This window comes from Heterodontus francisci, chromosome 3, assembly GCF_036365525.1.
Source record: "Heterodontus francisci isolate sHetFra1 chromosome 3, sHetFra1.hap1, whole genome shotgun sequence".
Classification (NCBI taxonomy): domain Eukaryota; kingdom Metazoa; phylum Chordata; class Chondrichthyes; order Heterodontiformes; family Heterodontidae; genus Heterodontus; species Heterodontus francisci.
The window spans coordinates 102,146,238-102,170,138 of record NC_090373.1 but is presented as its reverse complement, the minus strand read 5'-3'; the positions used below and the strand labels follow the sequence as shown (position 1 = coordinate 102,170,138).

Here is a 23,901-nt window from a genome sequence, read left to right as displayed (position 1 = left end):
ACCTTCCCTCTAAAATGTTCTAATATATCGACATGCTAACATTCTATTAATAATCACAGCCTTCTAAATCTTATGGAGAGGCTTCCGTTATGGTTAAGCTCAAAAGTTTTTGACACCTGCTATTTCATTCTGGTTCACAAAGCCTTAAACAGTTTAACATTGTCGTATAAAGGTTTTAAAGGGTTAATGTTTTTGACAGTGTGAGGCATGCCTCCCACCACAATCATGTAATAGATCACTAGTTGAAATTTATGAGCGCGCCGCAAATCGCGGCGACGCACTCCGATTACACCGGTTTTCCTGCTCGGATGCGCCATTGCTGAGCCCCCGCAATATTTTGCGCGGGGGCTCAGTTAAATGGAGGGGGCGGAACGGCTGCCCCCGATGACATAGATGGGGAGGCTGCTCCGTCCCAACAACGGCGTCCAGTGCCACCATTTTTAAAGGGCTTCAGGCCCTTCAATCTCATTTCAATGATTAAAGATGCCACTTCACCAGAACCTGCCGAACACTTTTATTTCAACTTAGATTCCCCTCTTCCACCACACCCCCCCCACCCCACCCCCCACAAATAGCATCTTTTCATTTCTTGAACTTTCCCTACCAATTTCAGAACCTTTGACCCTCAATCCTTTCCCATCGTCCTCACAACCAATTACAATAGGTCGCTCCCCTACCCACCACCCCCCACCGCCCCCGCCACCCTGAAATTTTCGCTCCTCCCCCCCCCCTCCCCACCAGTGTCACGCTTCAGAATTCCAAACGGAGTTTCGAAGGCGCGGGAGCTCCAGCCAATGGCAGAATATTGACATGGGATGACCATCGCTACCAGGTAGGTAATTATTCTTTAATTTTACTCTCATTAGCATATTAAAATGAAGGCCCCTCCGCCACTGATAAAATGCAGCGGGGCCTTCCCGGCGTCGGGCGTCGAGGCAGGCCTCTCCTGGAAGAATTTTCTGGGCACCCTGCCATGACCCCCGACGCCAGAGAGCTCATAAAATTCAGTCCCACACGTGAGAGAGACGAAGGAGAAGCAGTATGGCTTCAGAGAAGTCATACAGACTTATGTGAAGCTCTATATAGTTAATATGTAATAAATGAATTAATGTTAAAATTACTGAAGACTCAGTAATCTCCCCAAGCTACATTAACCAAATATAGAAAATGATAGCAGATTAACCAAAGGCACAACCAACATCTCCGTCAAAATAGCAGACAAATGAAGCACAAATAGCTGCAGAGCATAATTTGATAGCCTTCAAGTTATATGCCTGATCATAACATCCTTTTTATATATAAGTAGCTCCATATTTCAAATTTAATTGATCCAGAACATGCAGGATATATAACGGTGAGTCACAACATATACGTGAGTTCGACTACACAACTTATAAGTCAGTCATGACCACATCATGAATAAAGTTACTGATCGCAAGATAGGTTTGGATAATGAAGATCATTTGACCCATTTGATACCACAGTTCCAGAACAAAAACACCACCTCATAATGGGAAGCCATCTTCACATAACAAATTCTGGCTGTGTTTTTTTTTTAAAGAGTGCTGTGTCCTGGTCTCAAACACTCGGCCTCCTCCTGAGGTCCCCAGCATCACAGATGCCAGTCCTTAGCCAGTTCAATTCACTCCATGTGATATCAAGAAACAGCTGAATGCAATGGATGCTGCAAAGGCTATGGGCCCGAACAACACTCTGGCTTTAGCACTGCAGACTTGTGCTTCAGAACTAGCCGCGCCCCTAGCCAAACAGTTCCAGTACAGCTACAACACTGGCATCTAACTGAGTGTGGAAAATTGCCCAGGTATGTCCTGTACACTAAAAGCAGGATAAATCCAACCCGGCCAATTAACACCCTAGCAGCCTACTCTCGATCATCAGCAAAGTGATGGAAGGCATCGTGCTATGAAGCGGCATTTACTCAGCAATAACCTGCTCACCGACGCTCACTTTGGGTTCCACCAGGGCCACTCAGTTCCTAACCTCATTACAGCCTCAGTCCAATCATGGACAAAACAGCTGAACTCAAGAGGTGAGGTGAGAGTGAGTGCCCTTGAAATCAAAGCAGCATTTGATCGAGTGTGGCCTCAAGGAGCCCTAGCAAAACTGGAATCGGGGGAAAACGCTCAGCTGGTTGGAGCCATACCTAGCACAAAGGAAGATGGTTGTGGTTGTTGGAGGTCAATCATCTCAGTCCCAGGACATCACTGCAGGAGTTCCTCAGGGTAGTGTCCTAGGCACAATCATCTTCAGCTGCTTCATCAATGACCTTCCCTCCATCATACGGTCAGAAGTGGAGATGTTTGCGGATGATTGCACAATGTTCAGCACCGTTCACAATTCCTCAGATACTGAAGCAATCTGTGTAGAAATGCAGCAAGACCTGGACAATATCCAGGCTTGGGCTGATAAGTGGCAAGTTACATTTGTGCCACACAAGTGCCAGACAATGACCACCTCAAACAAGAGAGAATCCAATCATCTCCTCTTGACATTCAGTGGCATCACCATCGCTGAATTCCCCACTATCAACATCCTGGGGATCACCATTGATCAGAAACTGATCTGGACCAGCCACATAAATACTGTGGCTACAAGAGCAGGTCAATGGCTCAGAATTCTGTGGCGAGTAACTCATCTCCTGACTCCCCATCCACCACCTTCAACATTCACTCCCTCCACCATCGACACACAGTGGCAGCAGTGTGTACCATCTACAAGATGCACTGCAGCAACTCACGAAGTCTCCTTCGACAGCTCCTTCCAAACCTGTGACCTCTACCACATAGAAGGACAAGGGCAACAGATGAATGCGAACACCACCACCTGCAAGTTCCCCTCCAAGCCACACACCATCCTGACTTGGAACTATATCGCCGTTCCTTCATTGTCGTTGGGTCAAAATCCTGGAACTCCCTTCCTGACAGCACAGTGGGTGTACCTACACCACAAGGACTGCAGCGGTTCAAGAAGGCAGCTCACCACCACCTTCTCAAGGGCAATTAGGGATGGGGAACAAATGCTGGCCTAGCCAGTGATGCCCAGATCCCATGAAAGAATAAAAACTCTTCTCAACAACATTTTCTAACTGTTGATTGCCTTTTGTGTATGGAAATAACTTGGGCTGAAACTCATTATATATAATCATATATTTCCAATACTTGTAGGAGGCTTTGAACTGAGAAAAAAAATGAGTGATTCTTTTTGTAACCAAGGAAAATCAGCAGTACAATGGAACACCTGCATAAACGTGATTTTTAATTGTACTGGCATTTATCCACTAAAGTGTCATGCAGGAAAGATTTCAGGAACTGGTAGTTTAAAGTACATAAATCCTTTCCACATTGTGTATTTATTGAAATATGAGGCTAGAAATATCAGTTGGCACATTAGCAGATAAGTGTTTAATATATTCATATAACATTCATCTGACAGTTATTGTAATGCAGTATTGAGCATTAGTCTGCTTATATAACCAACTGTGTTGTCTAGGCTGTGTTTTTATCTATCCTATTTGATTGATCTATTTTCTTTCATATTCCACATTATTCCTTCCTGGCGTCTTGTTTCATTTTTAAATTACATCATTTTGTAGCCAATTATTTTTGTCAACTAGTTTATTCCTTTGGCCTTTTGTTTTCTTTTCATAATTAATCAATGCTTCATGTTACATAGTGTCACTCGTTTAACAGTTTTGGGTTCTTGGTGAATGTTTGTGCCCATCAAGAATTCCATTCCTGGAGAACAGAACAATTTCCTGCAATCTGTGTCAGTATGAGGCACCATTAGATAAGGTACAGGCATGGCCAGATATACAGCAACACTCTCTTGCCGCGCCTTAACCCCAAACTCAGAATCACAACTGAATCAGATGGCTAATTTCTCTAGAATTATAGGAACTGCAGGTTCCTTAGGTGCCTTAATTGCACTACGTACAAGGAATTGGGTTGAGACTGTCCAAACTTATATCACAAAAGAATCTACAGTCGGCACAAGAGAGGAAAAAGCACAAGTATGCTAATTCACTTCCACGCTTAAGAAAGCACATTTTTGGTCCATTATTAACAATATTCACAGAACAAAAACAAAACCAACATTTTCAAATTGATCGTAAATAGCAGCCCCAATATTGCTGACGATGTGCACCTGCAAGTTGAAGGCAAGGCATAAACGAGTATTCTGCTGGTGTGGCCCATGTCACAAGTACAATTAACATCACAATATTGCTGACACTCGCATCACTTGTCATATAATTTCCCCCCCATTTCTTTTATTGTATGACATTAACAGGGAATAAGGTTCTGCCAGTTGGCTTAAATTACTGACTATAAACCATCACTACATATGACAGTTGCGTGAAGTTGTTACGACTGCTGGAATTTGTTTTATGGCTATGGTTATGTGTTAAAAACTGTGATTTATAATGCTATGTAAAATGAACATTCGGAGGAAACTCAGGACCTCATACCAACTCTGACCAGAGACAAACCAAGGGTCTGGATTATCATGAGAACAGGAAACCCAGGTCAAAGATTCTTTTGTCAGCAGAGTGCAAGGCTGTAACACCTGGAGGATTTCGCTCTCCCAGTCTCTCAGATTGTAAATAGGGAGCCAGGGTCTCTTGGATGCAGATGTGAGTTGCAAGTTTTAACAGCTGGAAACAAAGAAAGGCTCAGATGGCTTTGCTATGGTCAGACTTATGGGACTGGATTTTAAGAGCCCGCTGTTAATCTCGGCGGCGAGCTCAAAAATTGGTGGCCCGCCTATGCAGGCCACATGCCAAACAGCCGCCGCGATCTTAAGCGCAGCAGCTTATTTAAATAATTGGGGCAGCCCGCCCTACCCCCAATCATGGGGAAGGAGCAGGCTGTCTGTCACCAGCAATGCTGTCAGCTGCCTGTACGCTGGCGCAGGTGCCATTTTTAAAGGGCAGCGAGCTCTGCTGACATATTTAAATGTTTAAAGAACAATCCCCCCAAAATAAAATAAATACATTTCATATGCCACTTTCCCACCCCCCCCCGAATAACAATTACAATAATTATTTGCCCTTCCACCCAAAACACTTACCGTTTACATCTGACCTTCCCCCGCCAAACTGCACAAAGTTTAAGGTTCAAACCTTCCCACCATCCCCTACACCCATTTCATGTATTTGACGATGTTCTCCCCACATTCCACCCTCCCACCCCCCCCCCCCCCCCCACCCGCACTGATAACCTTACCTCCTCCAGTATGGCAGGGATCTGAAGGAGCAGGGGTGCTGGCCACCACACCGGAGATCGCGGCACGCCCTCAAGATCTCAGGGAAGTGTATTTAAATTTATTAATTTTATTGATTTGCATATTTAAATTGTGGTCCCGTCACCCAGCGGCAGAGGTGGGGGGCCACCACGGAGATTCACCACCGCCAGGAAGATCGGGCTGGGCCCTGCCGGCGTCAAGATCTGTGGCGGGCCTCATCCAGAGCCACCTTCAGGCCCTCCCATCATGGATCACGATGTCGACGGCTTGTTAAAATCCAGCCCAAGGTTTCTGAGAAGTATCAAAGGCAAACTACTATTGACTTTTGATTTGGATAAATTTGAGAGGCTTTCCTAGGTCTGGAGACTGAAAGTAAGAAATGGGGACCAGCAGTCAGCTGTGCAACCTAGAGAGAGAAAGCGAGATACCAGTGGGGTTTGCTGAGAAAACAGCTGCTCTCAGATCACAGATACAGCAAAAGGCTGCTAAGATTTAAGCCCGGTTCGAAGGCTCGAGGTTTGCAGAGAAGAAAAGACCAACGGAGTCAAAAAAGATTGCCTTATTAATGGAATTGTAGTTGAATGTACTTGGAGGAAGTGAGCAAAGAGGACATTGGCTTTGAGAAGGACACTGGGAGATCCAACCTGTTACAGCTGGGAGGAGTTCGGTCTTTTTACTGCAAGGATACCTTTATCACTGAAAACACTGTGTAACATATACATGTGGTGTGGGGTTTTTGAGTGTATTAATGAGAAATACCTTTCTCTGTAATTTAGTGTATTAGTTACCTACTAAGTACTGTCCAGTTAATGTTGATTTTTAGTTTAGTTGTTATAGTGTTTGATCTAGCCATAGTCGCAGAGGCATCTCCCCCCATTAGAGAGACAGTTGGTGATGTATAGCTTGACGGCCACCACTCCTCAAGCATGGGGTAAGGCAAGGAGGCAGGCCTCCATGAACTACCACAACCAGTATAGGGATTGAACCCGTGCTGTTGGCATCTTTTCTGTATCATACTCTAGCTGTCTAGCCAACTGAGCTAACCGACCCCCAGTTGTTGTAGCAAAAACCTTAAAACATCAAATCTTCCTGTGTGATTTTTAAAAATCGGTCTTGGAAGTTCATATCTCTTGTTTTAAAGTTAGCGGTCTCTACTGAGGTCATAACAAAATGTTATTAACGATACTGAGGGTGAAAATTCAAGATCCCTTCACGCTCTCCCACCATAACTCCAGTGGAAGGGCCACCAATCAGGCTGGGATCCAGTGTTTTTGGGCCCCATCCTTCCCAGGCAATTTCCACAGGGTTTTGTTAAGGGCAAATCTTCCATCTGACCTAAACAAAGCATGTGTTGTAGGAAGGGACATGGCCGTGTGGGAGGACACCTTGTTGTCTGCCTGGCAATCAATGAACTGGCATGCTTAGTGAGACCAGGCATATTGACCTGTTAAACTGTCCACCTGGGAGTACATGCCAGATCATGGTCTGGACCAGGAAAAACTGAACAAGTTTTAAAATAATTTACTAACCCCCACAGCGCCTTATAAATAGAACCGATGGGCACATCTCCAGGATTTTCTCCGGAGCTAAGGGCCACCAGATTCTCCAAATCGTCAGGAGGCAGAAATGTGCAAGTGCCTGGCGCTTTACTTAGATTAAATGATCACCAACTTTGGCAATCATAGCTGAACTCACCAGCAAGCAGATTTCAGCATTTACACTGGAATCAAAGACCTGTGGGTTTTCAGCACCACTGTCTTATGATTGTAATGCTTAACTGTCAATATAAGTTGATAATTTATATAGTAAATTCAGCAATCCCCGATGTTCAAAAGAAGCATGGATCAGAAAATCAGGGTTACAACGTAGTTGCCCCAGCTCTGACCCATGCTCTCTTTGAGCAGTGCCTCCCCACTAGAAGTATTGAATTTTAACGGATAATATAGCGCTATATATGTAAAAATGAACACAGTTTAAGGGAAAGTGTTTCTGCTAGGTTGCACTGGTTTTACAGTGCAATTCATCTGAAATCAGCCAAACCAGCGCAAAAGATCAAGGAATTTCAAGCCCAAATTACGTCTCCCTCAAATCAGGTTTCAGTGATTGATGCCGTTTTAAAAACATCACGCTAGAGGCTGACCCTGCCACAAGACACCTTGCACCCAGACTGAATTAATCACCATTGTGAGTTTCCACTAATTACGCCATTTATGGGCCTTTAAAGAGGCTCTTAGACACTAGACACTGATTAAAAATGCTTATTCCTTGTGACTTAATCCATTTTCAGCTATATTAATAAAACCATACCAGGTAACCACTTCTAAATATATCAAGGAATTTTTAAAAATGAAAACAATGATTCCTTTGAAATTACTCAAATGAGTTTGAGCGGAAAGTTGAGCAAAAAAAACACTTCTGGAAACTTGCACCTTTTGAGTGCAGACTGCGCCCAGATCACTAATTGCATCCAAAGTGGAAACTCTTGGTCTATATGTTAATCTGATTTCCCCGGATTGATTAAAAAGCCATTTAGCTTTCATTTTTAGTTAGGTTCATTAATTGAACTTGTGTTGGAAGCTAGCAGTGGCAGAAATCATTTCACATACCTTGGGAATGCATAAGTTCTAAAGGTTAATCAAAAGGCCATTTTCACATTGATTTACTAAAGTAAGAAGAAACATCTTCCCAGCACCTACCCTGTCAAGTCCTTAAGAATTGTATATGTTTCAATGAGAAACTCTAGAGAATATAGACCCATTGTACTCAAACTTTCCTAATAGGACAATTAACCTCATCGCAGGAATCAGTCCCGTGAACCTTCGATGCACCATCTCTAAGGCAAGTATATCCTTCCTCAGGTAAGGAGACCAAAACGGCATGCAGTACTCCAGGAGTAGTCTCGTCAAAGCCCTGATTCATGAACGGGAAGTAGGCTGATTTTTTTCCATCCCTAGTGTAGGTCCGTTGTGACAAATTGTATAGAAAATATTATACACTTTTTGTTGTAATTGTTAATTCAGTGCTAATTTGTGAATTGTATAAGTTTCATGTAGTGGATTCTTGTGACCTAGAAATTTGGTTGACAAAATTAAAATTGAAAATGGCAACTTGAAATGGCAGCTCACACAAGGAAGTTTATGTTGCAATCTATTTAAAGCTAATGTGCACATGGATTATAGGAAGGGTTCATGACACAAAGTCAAATTTGCAGCTAAGGTTATCAAGGGCAGCCGTCTGTTTGCAGGCAAAGAGGGTAACAGTCTTAGGGTTGCACTTACGCACTTCCTAGTAGCTAGTTCAAGAGCTCTACTGGCAAAGTCAGCTGTTTAGTCAAAGAATGGTGCATGACAGTAGTGCCTAAAGAAGGAAAAAATATTCAAATACGGAAAAAAGAATCAGCAAAAATCGAATGCCGGAGCAGTGATAGTCACTGATTATAGGACAGTCGGTGTGGTATTATATATGTAGGCACTGTTAATCCAAAAGATTTAAAAACTGACTTCCAAAGAATGAAGTTAACAGTAGAAAATTTAGAAATAGTAAACTATACTCTGTACAGAAGAAAAACATTCAAAGCATCAAATGAGTATCCATCTATATGGATAAACTGTAGACATTTTTGGCCTTGAAAACTGAAATTTAAAGGAATTGTCAGATATTTAAAGAGGCAATTCCAAAGTAATTTTCCCAATATCTCTTGATGCTAAGTTGAAGTATTTTCAATTAAACAAGGTAGTTTCGAAAAATTAAATGTCACTCATGTAGGTTTCTTAGCAAATGAACTTGTACTCCAAGCAGGAGGCTTCATGGTTGAAAGTGCATGTGGGGAATTTAAGTGGAACAAAAAAAAATGTTGTGCCCTGCTGAACTCCGAGCCCCAATTCCTGAGATGCACTCTACTGCCTCTAGCTCTATGCTAGGGTCACAATTTTGTAACCTCCACTCTAATAAATACAGAATGTTATTGTAAATTTCAAGTTTTGCAATGGGATAACTACATCTCAGCAAGTTTATCCAATGTGTTGTTGGGCAACACACGCAGGGAGATCCCAGGTTCAATCCTCTGTCTGTGATGAGTTAGCTGATCTCAGTATCTTGCGTTAAAGAAAGCAAAACTGTCGAGGCTCTATGCTGCGAGTGCATATGCGTGGATGTTAGAGGAGATAGAATTGGTTGTTATTTCTTTTGGTGTCATAGATTCCCAATGCTTACCATAACAGCTCAACACTGGCCCCAGAAACAAACAACAACTAATAGTGGAATCATTTGCCAGGATGGAGTTAATGCTTTCACAAGAACAGTCGTGGGAAGGAAAGCAAATTGGCTTTGTTACACACACTTGCTTCATTATGAGGAAGAAGGGAGCTATGTGGATTCTTTTTCTATTGCTAAACTTTACATTTTTTTTAATGAAATGAAGTCAGTGGATAATGGTATTGCTTTGTTATGTTATCCAGCAAAACATCAGTCCCATTGAGTACCACTATGTTTTGAAAATCTGCAGTTACTGCAGTAATTGCAATGTTTGTTTGATTTGCCAACACATTGACTGTATCAATCAAATACATATGTAGTGATGTCTCTTTCCCAACTTGTCAGCTGGAGAGGGGCAATATTAGCTTTGTTAACTTTGTAATTATTTCATTTCTAACTCCGCTTTCAAAGTACCAGACCTAGGGAGGTACAGAAACGCTTCTATTTTTCCTACTTACTGACTTTGCACACCCTATGCCTTTGTAAAATACAGCAAGGAAGGCAGATCACTGCTAGTGTTGTTCTTACCCATCCACAAGGATTTCAGCAGAAGTTTAGCTTATCCAGTTTGAACTCCCCTCCCTTAGATTCAGTCTCTGACACCGCTCAATACAAGGCTCACAGTAGGAATTCAGTGGAGTGGGAACCTGTGCTCCAGCTTGCTCTTGATCACCTAGGGCTCTGTATTTTTTTTTAACTGAATAGTGCTTGTATGTACTCAAATTAGACAATACAATGAGGTGCTTTCCTACAAATTTACATTGCAATACAGAGTTTATAACGTGCAATCATTACACCAATTTTCTCAAAGCAGTTGCTCAGAAATTAAAATTTAAAACAGCAGTTTGAGACAAATCTATGAAGAATATAAGCATTTTATGCTAAACTGAAAACTGGATAAAATAAAATTATTTCATGCATGAAACAATGCATGATATATTTGGGTATTATTTTCTGTGAGAAAGCTGAAAGCTAATAGCTGCAATTTACTTGCAGTTTAGATTCCAGTGGTATAAATGCTTGAAATAAGATCTACATTTGATGTTTTCAGTAGATGCTTTTCAACCACTTTAAAACTTGGTTCAAATGTGACATCATATACAGGACACTTAAATATCACTAGCATTTCAAGACTCTAAGCGAATGCACAACTGAACATTTTTTCCACTGCGAAGCATGAAAAAGTAAATCATGGAATAGAACTTGATTGTTGAGTCAGATAAACAAATACATTTAAAACTCAATGCAGAAACATAAAATAGCTGTGTGGTTGGGAAAGGGAACTTTATTTTCTAATGATAACTTGTTGTTTTCCAGTCAGGATGTTGGGGAAGGAGAAACTTGAAGATAAAGCCCAACCGAAAACAACAATGGTTCTTTCGCAATTAATTTTACTTTAATCTGTGACATCTACCTCTTCTCATTTACTTACATACAAAATTTCTTCCAACTTACATTTATTGCATAACAATAAAAGATCATTGCTAATTATCTGAAAACAAATATTGATATTGCTATGAAGAAGTTGACTTGATATTTTCAGAAATGGAACACTGCATTGGAGAATTTTTTTTTCATTACATGCCTATAACTATTGCTTCTTAAAACTCTAGAGGATTTTTTTATTGGCATCTGTTCAAGTAAATACCATATATTCAGTAACAGAGGAATAAAATCTCTCAAAATCAAATGGCCTGTTTGAAAGGATACATAATAATTGTAAATGCAGACTATAAACCAGGACACAATTTACAAAAAAAATTCTGGAAAATAGGTGCAATAGCTAAGCGAACTGTTGAGACTCAAGGGAATCAAGATATATTTTGAAAGATATTGAAATCCTCTTCACAGAATCACATTACTTCAAGACCCTGATTTCATAACTAGACAATTCCTATAAGAAATATCTTCTGGCTGATAATTTCAGAGATCGACAAGCTTAAAAGTACCAGGAAAGTAAAATATTGGAGAATCAGGGATCAAGTTGCAAAAAAAACCAGCAGGGAGCAGGCTGTCGCACAGCACTAAAATAAAAGCAAAATGCTGCGGATGCTGGAAATCTGAAATAAAAACAAGAAATGCTGGAACCACTCAGCAGGTCTGGCAGCATCTGTGAAGAAGTTCCGAAGAAGGGTCACTGACCCGAAACGTTAACTCTGCTTCTCTTTTCACAGATGCTGCCAGACCTGCTGAGTGGTTCCAGCATTTCTTGTTTTTATTGTCGCACAGCACTATTGGATACTTGGTGAACAGACTGCATTGAAAGTACCAAGTTGATGGAGAGAAGGTCACAGAGAAACGTCAAAGACTTCCCATCAACATGCACAGAGCTGACTGCACAGGAACTTTGGATACTGTACCTGGGAAACGGGCTGCACAGAGACATTAACAACTCGAAGAATGGGCTGCATCAGGATCTAAGAGGTACCGAGAGTAAGCTCCAGAGAAATATTGGATCCTGTTGGTCACACCAGTCGACCACAGTACACACATTAGAAGGTATAAATATTGTGAAAGGATTTCCTCTATGTACGATGCATAATAAAATCTACTAATAAAGAACAGATTCTTAATTTTGTTACACATAGTACATTGAGGCAATACTCCTCCCACTGTGTCTGTAGTGTTATCAGTACATAGCAACACTCACGTATACAAACTTCTGCCAGGAGAGAAAGTACAGTGTATTTTTAGTTTGATTGATTCTCTTAAATGACATATTGTGACATTATTGGCATGGATTCGGTTTTTATGATTTCCAGAATTGAGCTTTATTGCTGAAACCAACCCTGACCGCATTAAATCAACGTCCAGTGAACCGAAGTGGCTTCCAAAAGTATTTCAATCACCCTCTTCCAAACATTTCCTGAAACAACTGGATTTTACTTTTATGTTTACAAATAGCAAAAGTTAAAACAATAAAAGATAATGTCGCTCCCTTTTCCAATTCTTCACTAGATTAAGTTTTAAATAAATTCGTAAATAAACCTCTGAAGAATTTCTAGCATTTAGCAATCCCACGTAAACTTCATATCAAGGATTTTTTTTTTGGATTAAAAAGGTTGATTGAAACTAAATAAGGCTTTTAAATTATGCAAAAAGAAAATTACGTCTTAAAGAAAACGCCAAGCAAAGGCGTGTTTGCCTAAAGTAAACGTTGTTGTGAATATTGTAACATTTCTCTCAAATTTCGCCCGTTTCTCCTCTAAACTTGATGCAGAGAAGCTGATATAGAAAATGCAAACATTAACAGAATTCAGACTAAGCTTGGTTTAGTTTAAAACTATTTTGACATGATTGAAAACTTTTAAGTCTGCTAATCTCCAGTGCCGTGACGTTTGTTACACAGAACAGAAGTCTGTGCACTTAAAAGTTTCACTTGCGCAATCTTGACAAACATGCCAGCAAAATCAATTATGAATAAAGTATTATATAATAAAACGAAACATAAACAAACAGATATGCATCCCAGCGAACCGGGAAATCACACCATCTAAAATTCACCCTTTACCTTGGAAGTAAATTCCAGACTGGATCTGCATTATTCTCGGAAGAGTCGTGGGATCGAGTGCGTCGATAAAGTTTTCCAGGCTTTGCGCCATTTCCATGCGATTTTCCTCACCTACTTGCAGAGAATTGTCAGCAGAGCCCGCAGTTCATGTTGCGAGGCGAAAGGTGCTCCTCGCGCTGTCAGTCAGGCTCCCCACACGGTGTAAAGTCAGCTTGCAGCTCAGCTCCCCGCTCTGCTCCCACTTCCTGATAGTCTGAGAGAGGCTCCGGCTCCAGAAATTGGTTTCCAATCTCAATGGATGAGTCAGTCCTTCACCGCGATACCGAATGTGCAAAGTGCAAAACAATGGTGGGCGGCAACCCAGAAAACACAATCGGCAAACTCACACATTGTAAACTGTGCATCCCTCCACCACATCCCCCCCCCCACCCCGACTCCACATACACAATTGTTTCTAATGTTTAAAAGATTTTTTATTTAAAAAGGTAAGCATCCAGATGAGACGTTTACATTTATAATCGGACAGGTGCTGAGCGCCCCTCGGATACATGACATTTGCGGAAAAGCACTTTTACATAAGAATCTTTTACATTATCAGTTTATCTCATAGATGAGTGGGTGATTTGCAAAAGAGATGATTCTCTGCAAAGACTGAAAAAAGATTGGCACAAGCCCTGGCCTTCACAAAGCGCAGACAGGAAATTTGGAAACATTCAGCAACATCTGCCCTGGCATCTCCCCACCCTGTGACAAAACACTTGTGGCCAAGTTGTTAGGGGCACAGGTTGCAGGGTAATAACTAACTAAAAAATGCTAATGGAAGCTGAGGAGGAGTTTGCTTTCTTTTTCAGTTTCGTCAGTTCTGATGAAAGGTCACAGAGCTGAAATCTGTTTCTCCACAGATGCTGCCAGACCTGCCCAGTGTTTACAGCATTTTCTGTTTTTATTTTTTTGTACACCATCTGAATTGCCTGTGAAGTATTGCTCCTTTTCTACAAATACAAATCCGACAGGCTGCAGGCCATATGGTTGTACCCATCAATGCCTTCCAAAATTGCCCCCTCCCTTCCAGAGTTTATTTGTAGGGGGCAGAAATGCCCCTTGTTGCCTGCCTGCTTGCCCCTGTCACAGCTTCACTTAGCCCAGGAGGCCAAACTAGGAAATTTTCTTTTTTTTTTAAATTGGCTCAATTCAATGGTGCAGGCTGCTTGGTTTGGTATTTGGCTACATTTAACTGGTATACCTCATTTTTCTCAACGTCCTGGCCACCATTAATGTACCAGGTCATCATCTAGCGCTAGGAGCAGGAATTCCTGGCATAGAGCTTGAAGGAAGTTCATCCCCTAACAAGTAGTGCTCTATAAACCGTCAAATGACTTAATGTAGAACAGAGTTCATCTGATTTAATGTAACAAGACAGCATCCAAAGGAACAATTAATTCATACTCAGCAGAGTCTTAACATGGTCCTCCGGTTCAATCCCAACATCCTTTTAAACCCTAAGGTAGTTTTCCCTCAGGTTGGTAACCTACTAGTATAAATTACTGAGCTTGTTTTAATTCTTAAGGAAGGAAATTACTTTAGGTCTGGGAACTGAAATACCCCTTTGAGTCTTTTAGGAACATTAATGCCTCACGAATTGACCATAAAATCATTGTCCATTTTTGTAAGAACACAAGTGGTTCATAATGTCCTTTGGGGAAGGAAATCTACTGTCGTTACCTGGTTTGGCCTACATGTGACTCTAGACCCACAATAATGTGGTTGACTCTTAAATGCCCTCTAAAATGGCCTCACAAGCCACTCAGTTGTATCAAACCACTACAAAGTCTAAGAAAAAGAATGAAACCGGATGAACCACCTAGCATCGACCTAGGCACTGGCAATGACAAATGCAAAGCTAGCCATGTTGACCCTGCAAAGTCCTCCTTACTATATCCGGGCGCTCGTGCCAGAATTGGGAGAGCTGTCCCACAGACTAGTCAAGCAACAGAGGTGGCAACACAGTGGTATACAGTCGGGATGGAGTTGCCCTGGGAGTCCTCAACATTGACTCCAGACCCCATGAAGTCTCATGGCATCAGGTCAAACATGGGCAAGGAAACCTCCTGCCGATTACCACCTACTGCACCACTACCCCCCACCCCCACCACCACCCAGCTGATGAATCAGTGCTTCTCCAATTTGAAGAAGCATTGAGGGTAGCAAGGGCACAGAATGTACTCTGGGTGGGGGACTTCAATGTCCATCACCAAGAGTGGCTCGGTAGCACCACTACTGACCGAGTTGGCTGAGTCCTAAAGGACATTGATGCTAGACTGGGTCTGCAGCAGATGGTGAGGGAACAAACAAGAGGGAAAAACCTACTTGACCTCATCCTCACCAATCTACCTTTCACAGATGCATATGTCCATGATAGTATTGGTAGTAGCGACGACCGCACAGTCCTTGTGGAGACGAAATCCCGTCTTCACATTGAGGATGCCCTCCATCGTGTTGTGTGGCACTATCACCATGCATTACGGCCCAGGCGGGAGGAGTGCACTGTTAATTCAGTCCCACTTCTCCACACGTCACAACATATATTTAAATTTTTCTGCTTACCAAAACGATTAATCAGATACTCAACTTTTCTCCCAGAATAAAGCACAGCAACCAGGTTTCTTTAATAAACAACTAAATTATCCTTTTAGTTTAAACCAAGTCTTAACCAATAATGAAGTAAAACATACACACAAATGGAAATATTAAAGCCCCTTATCTTATCCTGGTCCTCATGCACACACATACATACACAACTGGTTAATGGGAAAAAAGAGATTTTTGTTTACAACTGTTACAAAGAAATAGAAGGAATAAAAAAACCCACTTAGGCTTAAAAAAAAGGTATGGAAGGATGTCTTTTGTTTTGGCAAGGTGTCCCAAAGGCGAATAGGCAGCTGCACTAGGAATCTTGCTAGAACAGTTCTTTCCAGGCGATGTTGATGAACAGTCTGGGTAGGGTTTCAAAAAGATGTAGCTATAGAGGCCTCACATCGGTCTTACATCAGGTGTGCAGCTACAAATGTTTCAATTCTCACACATTCAATGCAAAGTTCTTTCAAGGATGCAAGGTTTCTGCAAACATGCAGGATTTCTTCAAATACATGAGGAAACAGGAAACTGATGCAGGAATTCTTTCAAGATGCAGGGAATCTTCAAAAAAAGAGATATCAGCTGTATTCTCCTGGCAGGCACACAGCAACTCTTCCTTTCTGGGTTTTTTTCAGGCCAAACACCAACTGGGTTTTTAACAGATCAAAATGAAATTAAAATCTTTCCAGAGGCAAGTCGTGTGACAACCATAAATCTTGACTTGTCATTTCCTTGTAAATAGCACTTTCAGGGTTACAACACAACCCCTGCTGGGTTCTTTGCAAACACGTGCTTTCCAGTAGACCTGTTTACATTCAGTCCAAAACTTCTGGTAACTTCTTTTAAGAAAAACACCCAAAGTTCTGCTTCTTCAAGATTCCATGGAATCCATGGAATTCCTTTTCAGTTTTTAAAGTATAGATTCTAAAGGTTTAACAAAAAATGGAAACCCTCGTAATACGTGCTCGATGGGATAGATTGCAATCAGATCTAATAACTTAAAACTGGGCATTCATGAGGCGCCGTGGGCCATCATCAGCAACAGAATTATATTCAACCATAATCTAATCTCAAAGCCCGGCATAACCTCCACCCTACCATTACCATCAAGCCGGGGATCAAGCCTGGTTCAATGAAGAGTGCGGGAGGGCATGCCAGGAGCAGCACCAGGCATACCTAAAAATCAGGTGTCAGCCAGGTGAAGCTACAACACAGGACTACTTGCATGCCAAACAGCAGAGGCAGCATGCGATAGACAGAACTAAGGATCCTACAACCAATGGATCAGATCTAAGCTCTGCAGTCCTGCCACATCCAGTTGTGAATGGTGGTGGACAATCAAATAATTAACAGGAGGAGGAGGCTCCACAAATATCCCCATCCTCAATGATGGGGAAGCCCAGCACATCAGTGCAAATACAAGGCTGAAGTATTTGCATCCATCTGCAGCCAGAATTGCCAAGTTGGGAGCTGATCTATCTCGGCCTCCTTCTGAGGTCCCCAGCATCACAGGTGCTAGTCTTCAGCCAATCCAATTCACTCCGCGTGATATCAAGAAACAGCTGAAGGCAATGGATACTGCAAAGGCTATGGGCCCTGACAACATTCTGGCAATAATACTGAAGACTTGTGCTCCAGAACTAGCTGTGCCCCTAGCCAAGCTTTTCCAGTACAACTACAACACTGTCATCTACCTGGCAATGTGGAAAATTGCCCAGGTGTGTCCTGTGCACAAAAAGCAGGCCAAATCCAACCTGGCTAATTACCACCCTATCAGTCTACTCTCGATCATCATCAAAATGATGGAAGGGGTCGTCGACAGTGCTATCAAGCGGCACTTGCTTAGCAATAACCTGCTCACTGACACTCAGTTTGGGTTCCACCAGGGCCACTCAGCTCCTGACCTCATTACAGCTTGGTCCAAACATGGACAAAAGAGCTCAACTTCAGAGGTGAGGTGAGAGTGACTGCCTTTGACATCAGCATTTGACTGAGTATGGCATCAGGGAGCCCTAGCAAACTGGAGTCAATGGGAATCAGGGTGAAAACTCTCTGCTGGTTGGAATCATACCTAGCACAAAGGAAGATGGTTGTGGTTGTTGGAGGTCAATCATCTCAGTCCCGCGACATCACTGTAGGAGTTCCTCAGGGTAGTGTCCTAGGCCAAATCATCTTCAGCTGCTTCATCAATGATCTTCCCTCCATCATAAGGTCAGAAGTGGAGATTTTCACTGATGATTGCGCAATGTTCAGCACCATTAGTGACATCTCAGATGCTGAAGCAGCCCATGTCCAGATGGAGCAAATACCTGGACAACATCCAGGCTTGGCTGATAAGTGACAAGTGACAATCACGCCACACAAATGCCAGGCAATGACCATCTCAAACAAGAGAGAATATAATCTTCTCCACTTGATGCTCAATGGCATTACCATCGCTGAATCCCCCACTATCAACATCCTGGAGGCTACCATTGACCAGAAACTGAACTGGAGCAGTCACATAAATGCTGTGACTACAAGAGCAGGTCAGAGGCTGAGAATTCTGCAGCGAGTAACTCATCTCCTGACTCCCCAGTGCCTACATACGTACATACAAACATACGAATTAGGAGCAGGAGCAGGCCTTTCGAGCCTGCTCCACCATTCAACAAGACCATGGCTGATCTGATTTAAACCTCAACTCCACATTCCCGCCTACCCCCAATACTCTTTTCACCCCCTTGCTTATCAAGAATCTATCTACCTCTGCCTTAAAAATATTCAAAAACTCTGCTTCCACCGCTTTTTGAGGAAGAGAGTTCCAAAGACTCACGACCCTCTGAGAGAAATAATTTCTCCTCATCTCTGTCTTAAATGGGCGACCCCTTATTTTTAAACAGTGAGCCCTAGTTCTAGATTCTTCCACAAGATCAAACATCCTTGCCACATCCACCCAGTCAAGACCCCTCAGGATCACATATGTTTCAATCAAGTTGCCTCATTATCTTCTAAACTCCAGCAGATACAAGCCTAGCCTGTCTAATCTTTCCTCAGAATACAACCCGCCCATTCTAGGTATTAGTCTGGTAAACCTTCTCTGAACTGTTTCCAAAGCATTTACATCCTTCCTTAAATAAGGAAACCAATACTGTACACAGTACTCCAGATGTGGTCTCACCAATGCCCTGTATAACTGAAGCATAACCTCCCTACTTTTGTATTTAATTCCCCTCACAATAAATGATAATATTCTGTTAGCTTTCTTAATTACTTGCTGAACCTGTATACTAATATTTTGCAATTCATGCACTTCGGACACACAGATCTCTCTGCAATCTCTCACCATTTAGATAATATGCTTCTTTTTTATCCTTCCTGCCAAAATGGACAATTTCACACTTTCCCACATTATACTCCATTTGCCAGATCTTTGCTCATTCACTTAGCCTGTCTATATCCCTTTGTAGCCTGCTATGTCCTCTTCACAACTTAGTTTCCAACCTATCTTTGTGTCATCAGCAAATTTAGCAATCATACCTTCAGTCCCTTCATCCAAATCATTTATATAAATTGTAAAAAGTTGGGACCCCAACACTGATCCCTGGGGCACACCACTCGTTACATCTTGCCGACCAGAAAATGGCCCTGTCACATCTACAAGGCACAAGTCAGGAGTGTGATGGAATACTCTCCACTTTCCTGGATGGGTGCAGCTCCAATACTCAAGAAGCTCGACACCATCCAGGACAAAGCAGCCTGCTTGATTGGCACCACATCCACCACCTTCAACATTCACTCCCTTCACCACCGACACACAGTGGCAGCAGTGTATACCATCTACAAGGTGCACTGCAGAAACTCACCAAGGGTCCTTTGACAGAACCATCCAAATACGCTACCTCTACCGCCTAGAAGGACAAGGGCATCACCTGCAAGTTCCCCTCCAAGCCACATACCATTGTTACAACCAAGGTGGGAGAAATGCAGAGTTAATTCAGTCTCACTTCTCCACGAGTCACAGCATATCAATGAATTTTCCCACTTACCTAAGAATAGCCAATTAGAAACTCTATTTATCCCCCAGAATACAGCACACCAACCAGGTTTCTTTAAACAACAACATTAACTATTTATTAGAAAAAAATAATAAGCCTTAACCACTAATGAGATGAATCATTGTATATGCCCTTGCCGTGTTAGTCCTCCCAAAATGCATCACCTCACACTTTTCAGGATTAAATTCCACTTGCAACTGCTCCGCCCATCTTACCAGCCCATCTATATCATCCTGTAATCTAAGGCTTTCCTCCTCACTATTTATGACACCACCAATTTTCGTGTCATCTGCGAATTTACTGATTATACCTCCTATATTCACGTCTAAATCATTAATGTACACTACAAACAGCAAGGGTCCCAGCACAAATCCCTGCGGTACACCACTGGTCACAGGCTTCCACTCGCAAAAACAGCCCTCGACCATCACCCTCTGCCTCCTGCCACTAAGCCAATTTTGGATCCAATTTGCCAAATTGCCCCGGATCCCATGGGCTCTTACCTTCTTATCCAATCTCCCATGCGGGACCTTATCAAAAGCCTTACTGAAGTCCATGTAGACTACATCATCTGCCTTACCCTCATCTACACATCTATTCACCTCCTCGAAAAATTCTATCAAGTTAGTTAGACACGATCTTCCCCTGACAAAGCCATGCTGCCTATCCTTGATTAATCCCTGTCCCTCAGGTTTTTTCCAATAGTTTCCCTACCACTGATGTTAGACTCACTGGCTTGTAATTACCTGGTTTGTCCCTGCTATTCTTCTCGAATAATAGTATCACATAAGCTGTCCTTCAGTCATCTGGTACTTCTCCTATGGCCAGAGAGGATTTGAAAATTTGTGTCAGAGCCCCTGCTATCTCCTCCCTTGCCTCACATAACAGCCTGGGATGCATCTCATCTGGGTCTGGGGATTTATCCACTTTTAAGCCTGCTAAAACAGCTAATACTTCCTCCTTTTCAATGCTAATTTGTTCAAGTATATCACAATCCCCCTCCCTGATCGCTACACCTACATCATCCTTCTCCACAGATGAAAAGTAATCATTTAAAACTTCACCTATGTCCTCTGGCTCCACACACAGATTGCCACTTTGGTCCCTAATGGGCCCTACTCTTTCCCTGGTTATCCTCTTGCCCTTAATATACTTATAAAACGCCTTGGGATTTTCCTTTATCTTGCCCACCAGTATTTTTTCATGTCCCCTATTCTTGTATACAAAGTCAACATCCAAAACTTTCAGTTATTTGCAGGTGTCCATGTCCATTGAAAATCCTTTTTCCAGATTTTTAATACACACAGAATGATAAGATTTTATTGCAAACAAAACCTCTTATAACCCCATCCTGACTTGGACCTATATCGCTGTTCCTTCACTGTCACTGGGTCAAAATCCTGGAACTCCTTCCTAACAACTCTGTTGGTGTATCTAAGGACTGCAGCGGTTCAAGAAGGCAGCTCACCACCACCTTCTCAAAGGCAATTAGGGATGGGTAATAAATGCTAGCCTAGCCAGTGATGCCCACATCCCATGAAGAAATAAAAAATGGGTACCAATCTTGCCCATTGGCATACAATAAAACAGAAAGTGCTGGAACTACTCAGCAGGTCTGGCAGCATCTGTGGAGAGAGAAACAGAGCTAACATTTCAGGTCTGTGACCTCATACAATATTAGCCAAGCAGAAAAGTGTTGAAAAGAGAAAGAGTTGGTTTATAACCCTGAATCCACATACACTGAATTTCTAATCTCTTTTGAGATATTAGGGGAGTAGCAGAGATGAAATTTCCCCACAAGTAGGAGAAATTAGAATTCAATCTGGATTAAAGCAACAGAGAGGCTTGGAAAATGGTTATCTGGCGTGAGGGCAAACAACTTTTTTTTATTCTTTCATGGGATGTGGACAGTGCTGGCAACTTAGACGGGTAACTTACAAGCGGGAAAAGGGGGGAATTAAAAATGGGTAATCAGGATGATCTGGGTTTGCTTTATAAATAAATAAATGGGAGAATGTATTCAGTAAATTTTAACTACCACAAATAAATAATTCTAAATAAATCAACATTTCAATTCTTTGGGCAAAAAGACAATGTCATCATTGAAATGTTTAAATAATGTCAGACATTATCAGCTGAATGTACAATACAGATTTGCAAAGCTTTGCCAACAGCATAGTGCCTTGTTGGCAGTGGCCCCACCTCATAGACCTGCAACCCCAGACAGCCCGCTTCTACCTCCTTCCCAAAATCCACAAACAGGACTGTCCCGGCAGACCCATTGTTTCAGCCTGTTCCTGCCCCACTGAACTTATTTCTTCGTATCTTGACTCTATCTGTTCTCCCCTGGTCCAGTCTCTTCCCACCTACATCCGTGACTCTTCTGACGCCCAACGTCATTTTGACAATTTCCAGTTTCCTGGCCCCAACCACCTCCTCTTCACTATGGACGCCCAATCTCTCTGCACCTCCAATCCCCACCAGGACGGTTTGAGAGCTCTCCGCTTCTTCCTTGAACAGAGACCCAACCAGTCCCCATCCTCCACCACCCTCCTCCGCCTGGCTGAACTTGTTCTCACATTGAACAACTTCTCCTTCAACACCACTCACTTCCTTCGAGTAAAAGGTTTTGCTATGGGTACCTGCATGGGTCCTAGTTATGCCTGTCTTTTTGTGGGATATGTCGAACATTCCTTGTTCCAGTCCTAGTCAGGTCCCCTTTCCCTACTCTTTTTCCAGTACATCGATGATTGTATCGGTGCCATTTCCTGCTCCCTCCTCGAACTGGAAAACTTTATCAACTTTGCTTCTAATTTCCACCCTTCTCTCACCTTTACATGGTCCATCTCCGACCCTTCCTCGACTTCTCTATCTCCATCTCTGGGGATAGGCTGTCTACTAATATTCATTATAAGCCCACCGACTCCCACAGCTACCTCGACTACACTTCTTCACACCCTGCCTCCTGTCAGGACTCCATTCCATTCTCCCATTTTCTATGTCTATGACGCATCTGTTCTGATGATGCTACCTTCCATGACAACACTTCTGATATGTCTTCCTTTTTTCTCAACCAGGGATTCCCCCCCGCTGTGGTAGACAGGGCCCTCAACCGTATCCAGCCCATTTCCTGCACCTCTACCCTCACCCCTTCCCTCCCAGAGCTATGACAGGGATCCCCTTGTCCTTACTTTCCACCCCATCAGCCTCCATATCCAAAGGATCATCCTCCACCATTTCCGACACCTCCAGAATGATGCCTTTACCAAACGCATCTTTCCCTCCCTTCCCCTGTCAGCATTCTGAAGGGATCGTTCCCTCTGCGACACCCTGGTCCACTCCTCCATTATCCCACCACCTCATCCTCTTCCCACGGCACCTTCTCCTGCAATCGCAGGAGGTGTAATACCTGCCCATTTACCTCCTCTCTCCTCACTATCCCAGGCCCCAAACACTCCTTTCAGGTGAAGCAGCGACTAACATGTACTTCTTTCAATGTAGTATACTGTATTCGCTGCGCACAATGTGGTCTCCTCTACATTGGGGAGACCAAACGCAGATTGTTTGACCGCTTTGCGGAACACCTCCACTCAGTCCGAAAGCATGACCCCGACCTTCCGGTTGCTTGCCATTTCAACACTCCCCCCTGCTCTCATGCTCACTTTTTCTGTCCTGGGATTGCTGCAGTGTTCCAGTGAACATCAACCCCAGCTCGAGGAACAGCACCTCATTTACCGATTAGACACATTACAGCCTGTCGGACTGAACACTGAGTTCAATCATCTCAGAGCATGTCGGGCCCCCCTTTTTATTTTTAGTTTTTTTTTCTTTTTTGTGTTTATTTTATTTTAGTTTGCTTGGTTCGTTTCTATTGTGCCTACCCACTGTTTTTTTCATGTTGGTGCTAAGACCATGCTATTAACGTGCACAGCCTCATTTTAATATTTAAGTAATCTGTTAAAAGATCCCTCGCTGAGTTTCACATCTTCAGACATGAGTTTCATGAATTAATTTCTCCCATAAAATAGTATGTGTATGATAAGTCCCAGGACCTAACCTGTCAATATAGGCTTAACGAATGCAAATATTGGCTGAGGTTAAAAAAAAGTGTGTATTTTCAAATTGATTTTTACTCTGTGCATTTGTCGGTTTTGCTGGCTAATCCTTCATTTTTGCATTTTTCCCCTTCAGTTCTTTGCATCA

The 23,901-nt window shown here is 42.5% G+C and overlaps 1 protein-coding gene across 2 annotated transcripts in view; it reads right to left on the bottom strand.

Annotated features, from left to right (window-relative positions):
• Positions 1-13,373, bottom strand: part of themis (thymocyte selection associated) — a 59,272-nt gene extending 45,899 nt beyond the window's left edge. Inside the window, exon 1 of one of the 2 annotated variants that reach the window (XM_068025185.1) lies at positions 13,028-13,373. In XM_068025185.1, coding sequence (XP_067881286.1) covers positions 13,028-13,124 — 97 coding nt within the window. In that variant the 5' untranslated portion in view covers positions 13,125-13,373. The remainder of the gene's footprint in view (positions 1-13,027) is intronic. The other variant, XM_068025182.1, reaches the window with a different exon arrangement.
• Between the last annotated feature and the right edge of the window lie 10,528 nt (positions 13,374-23,901).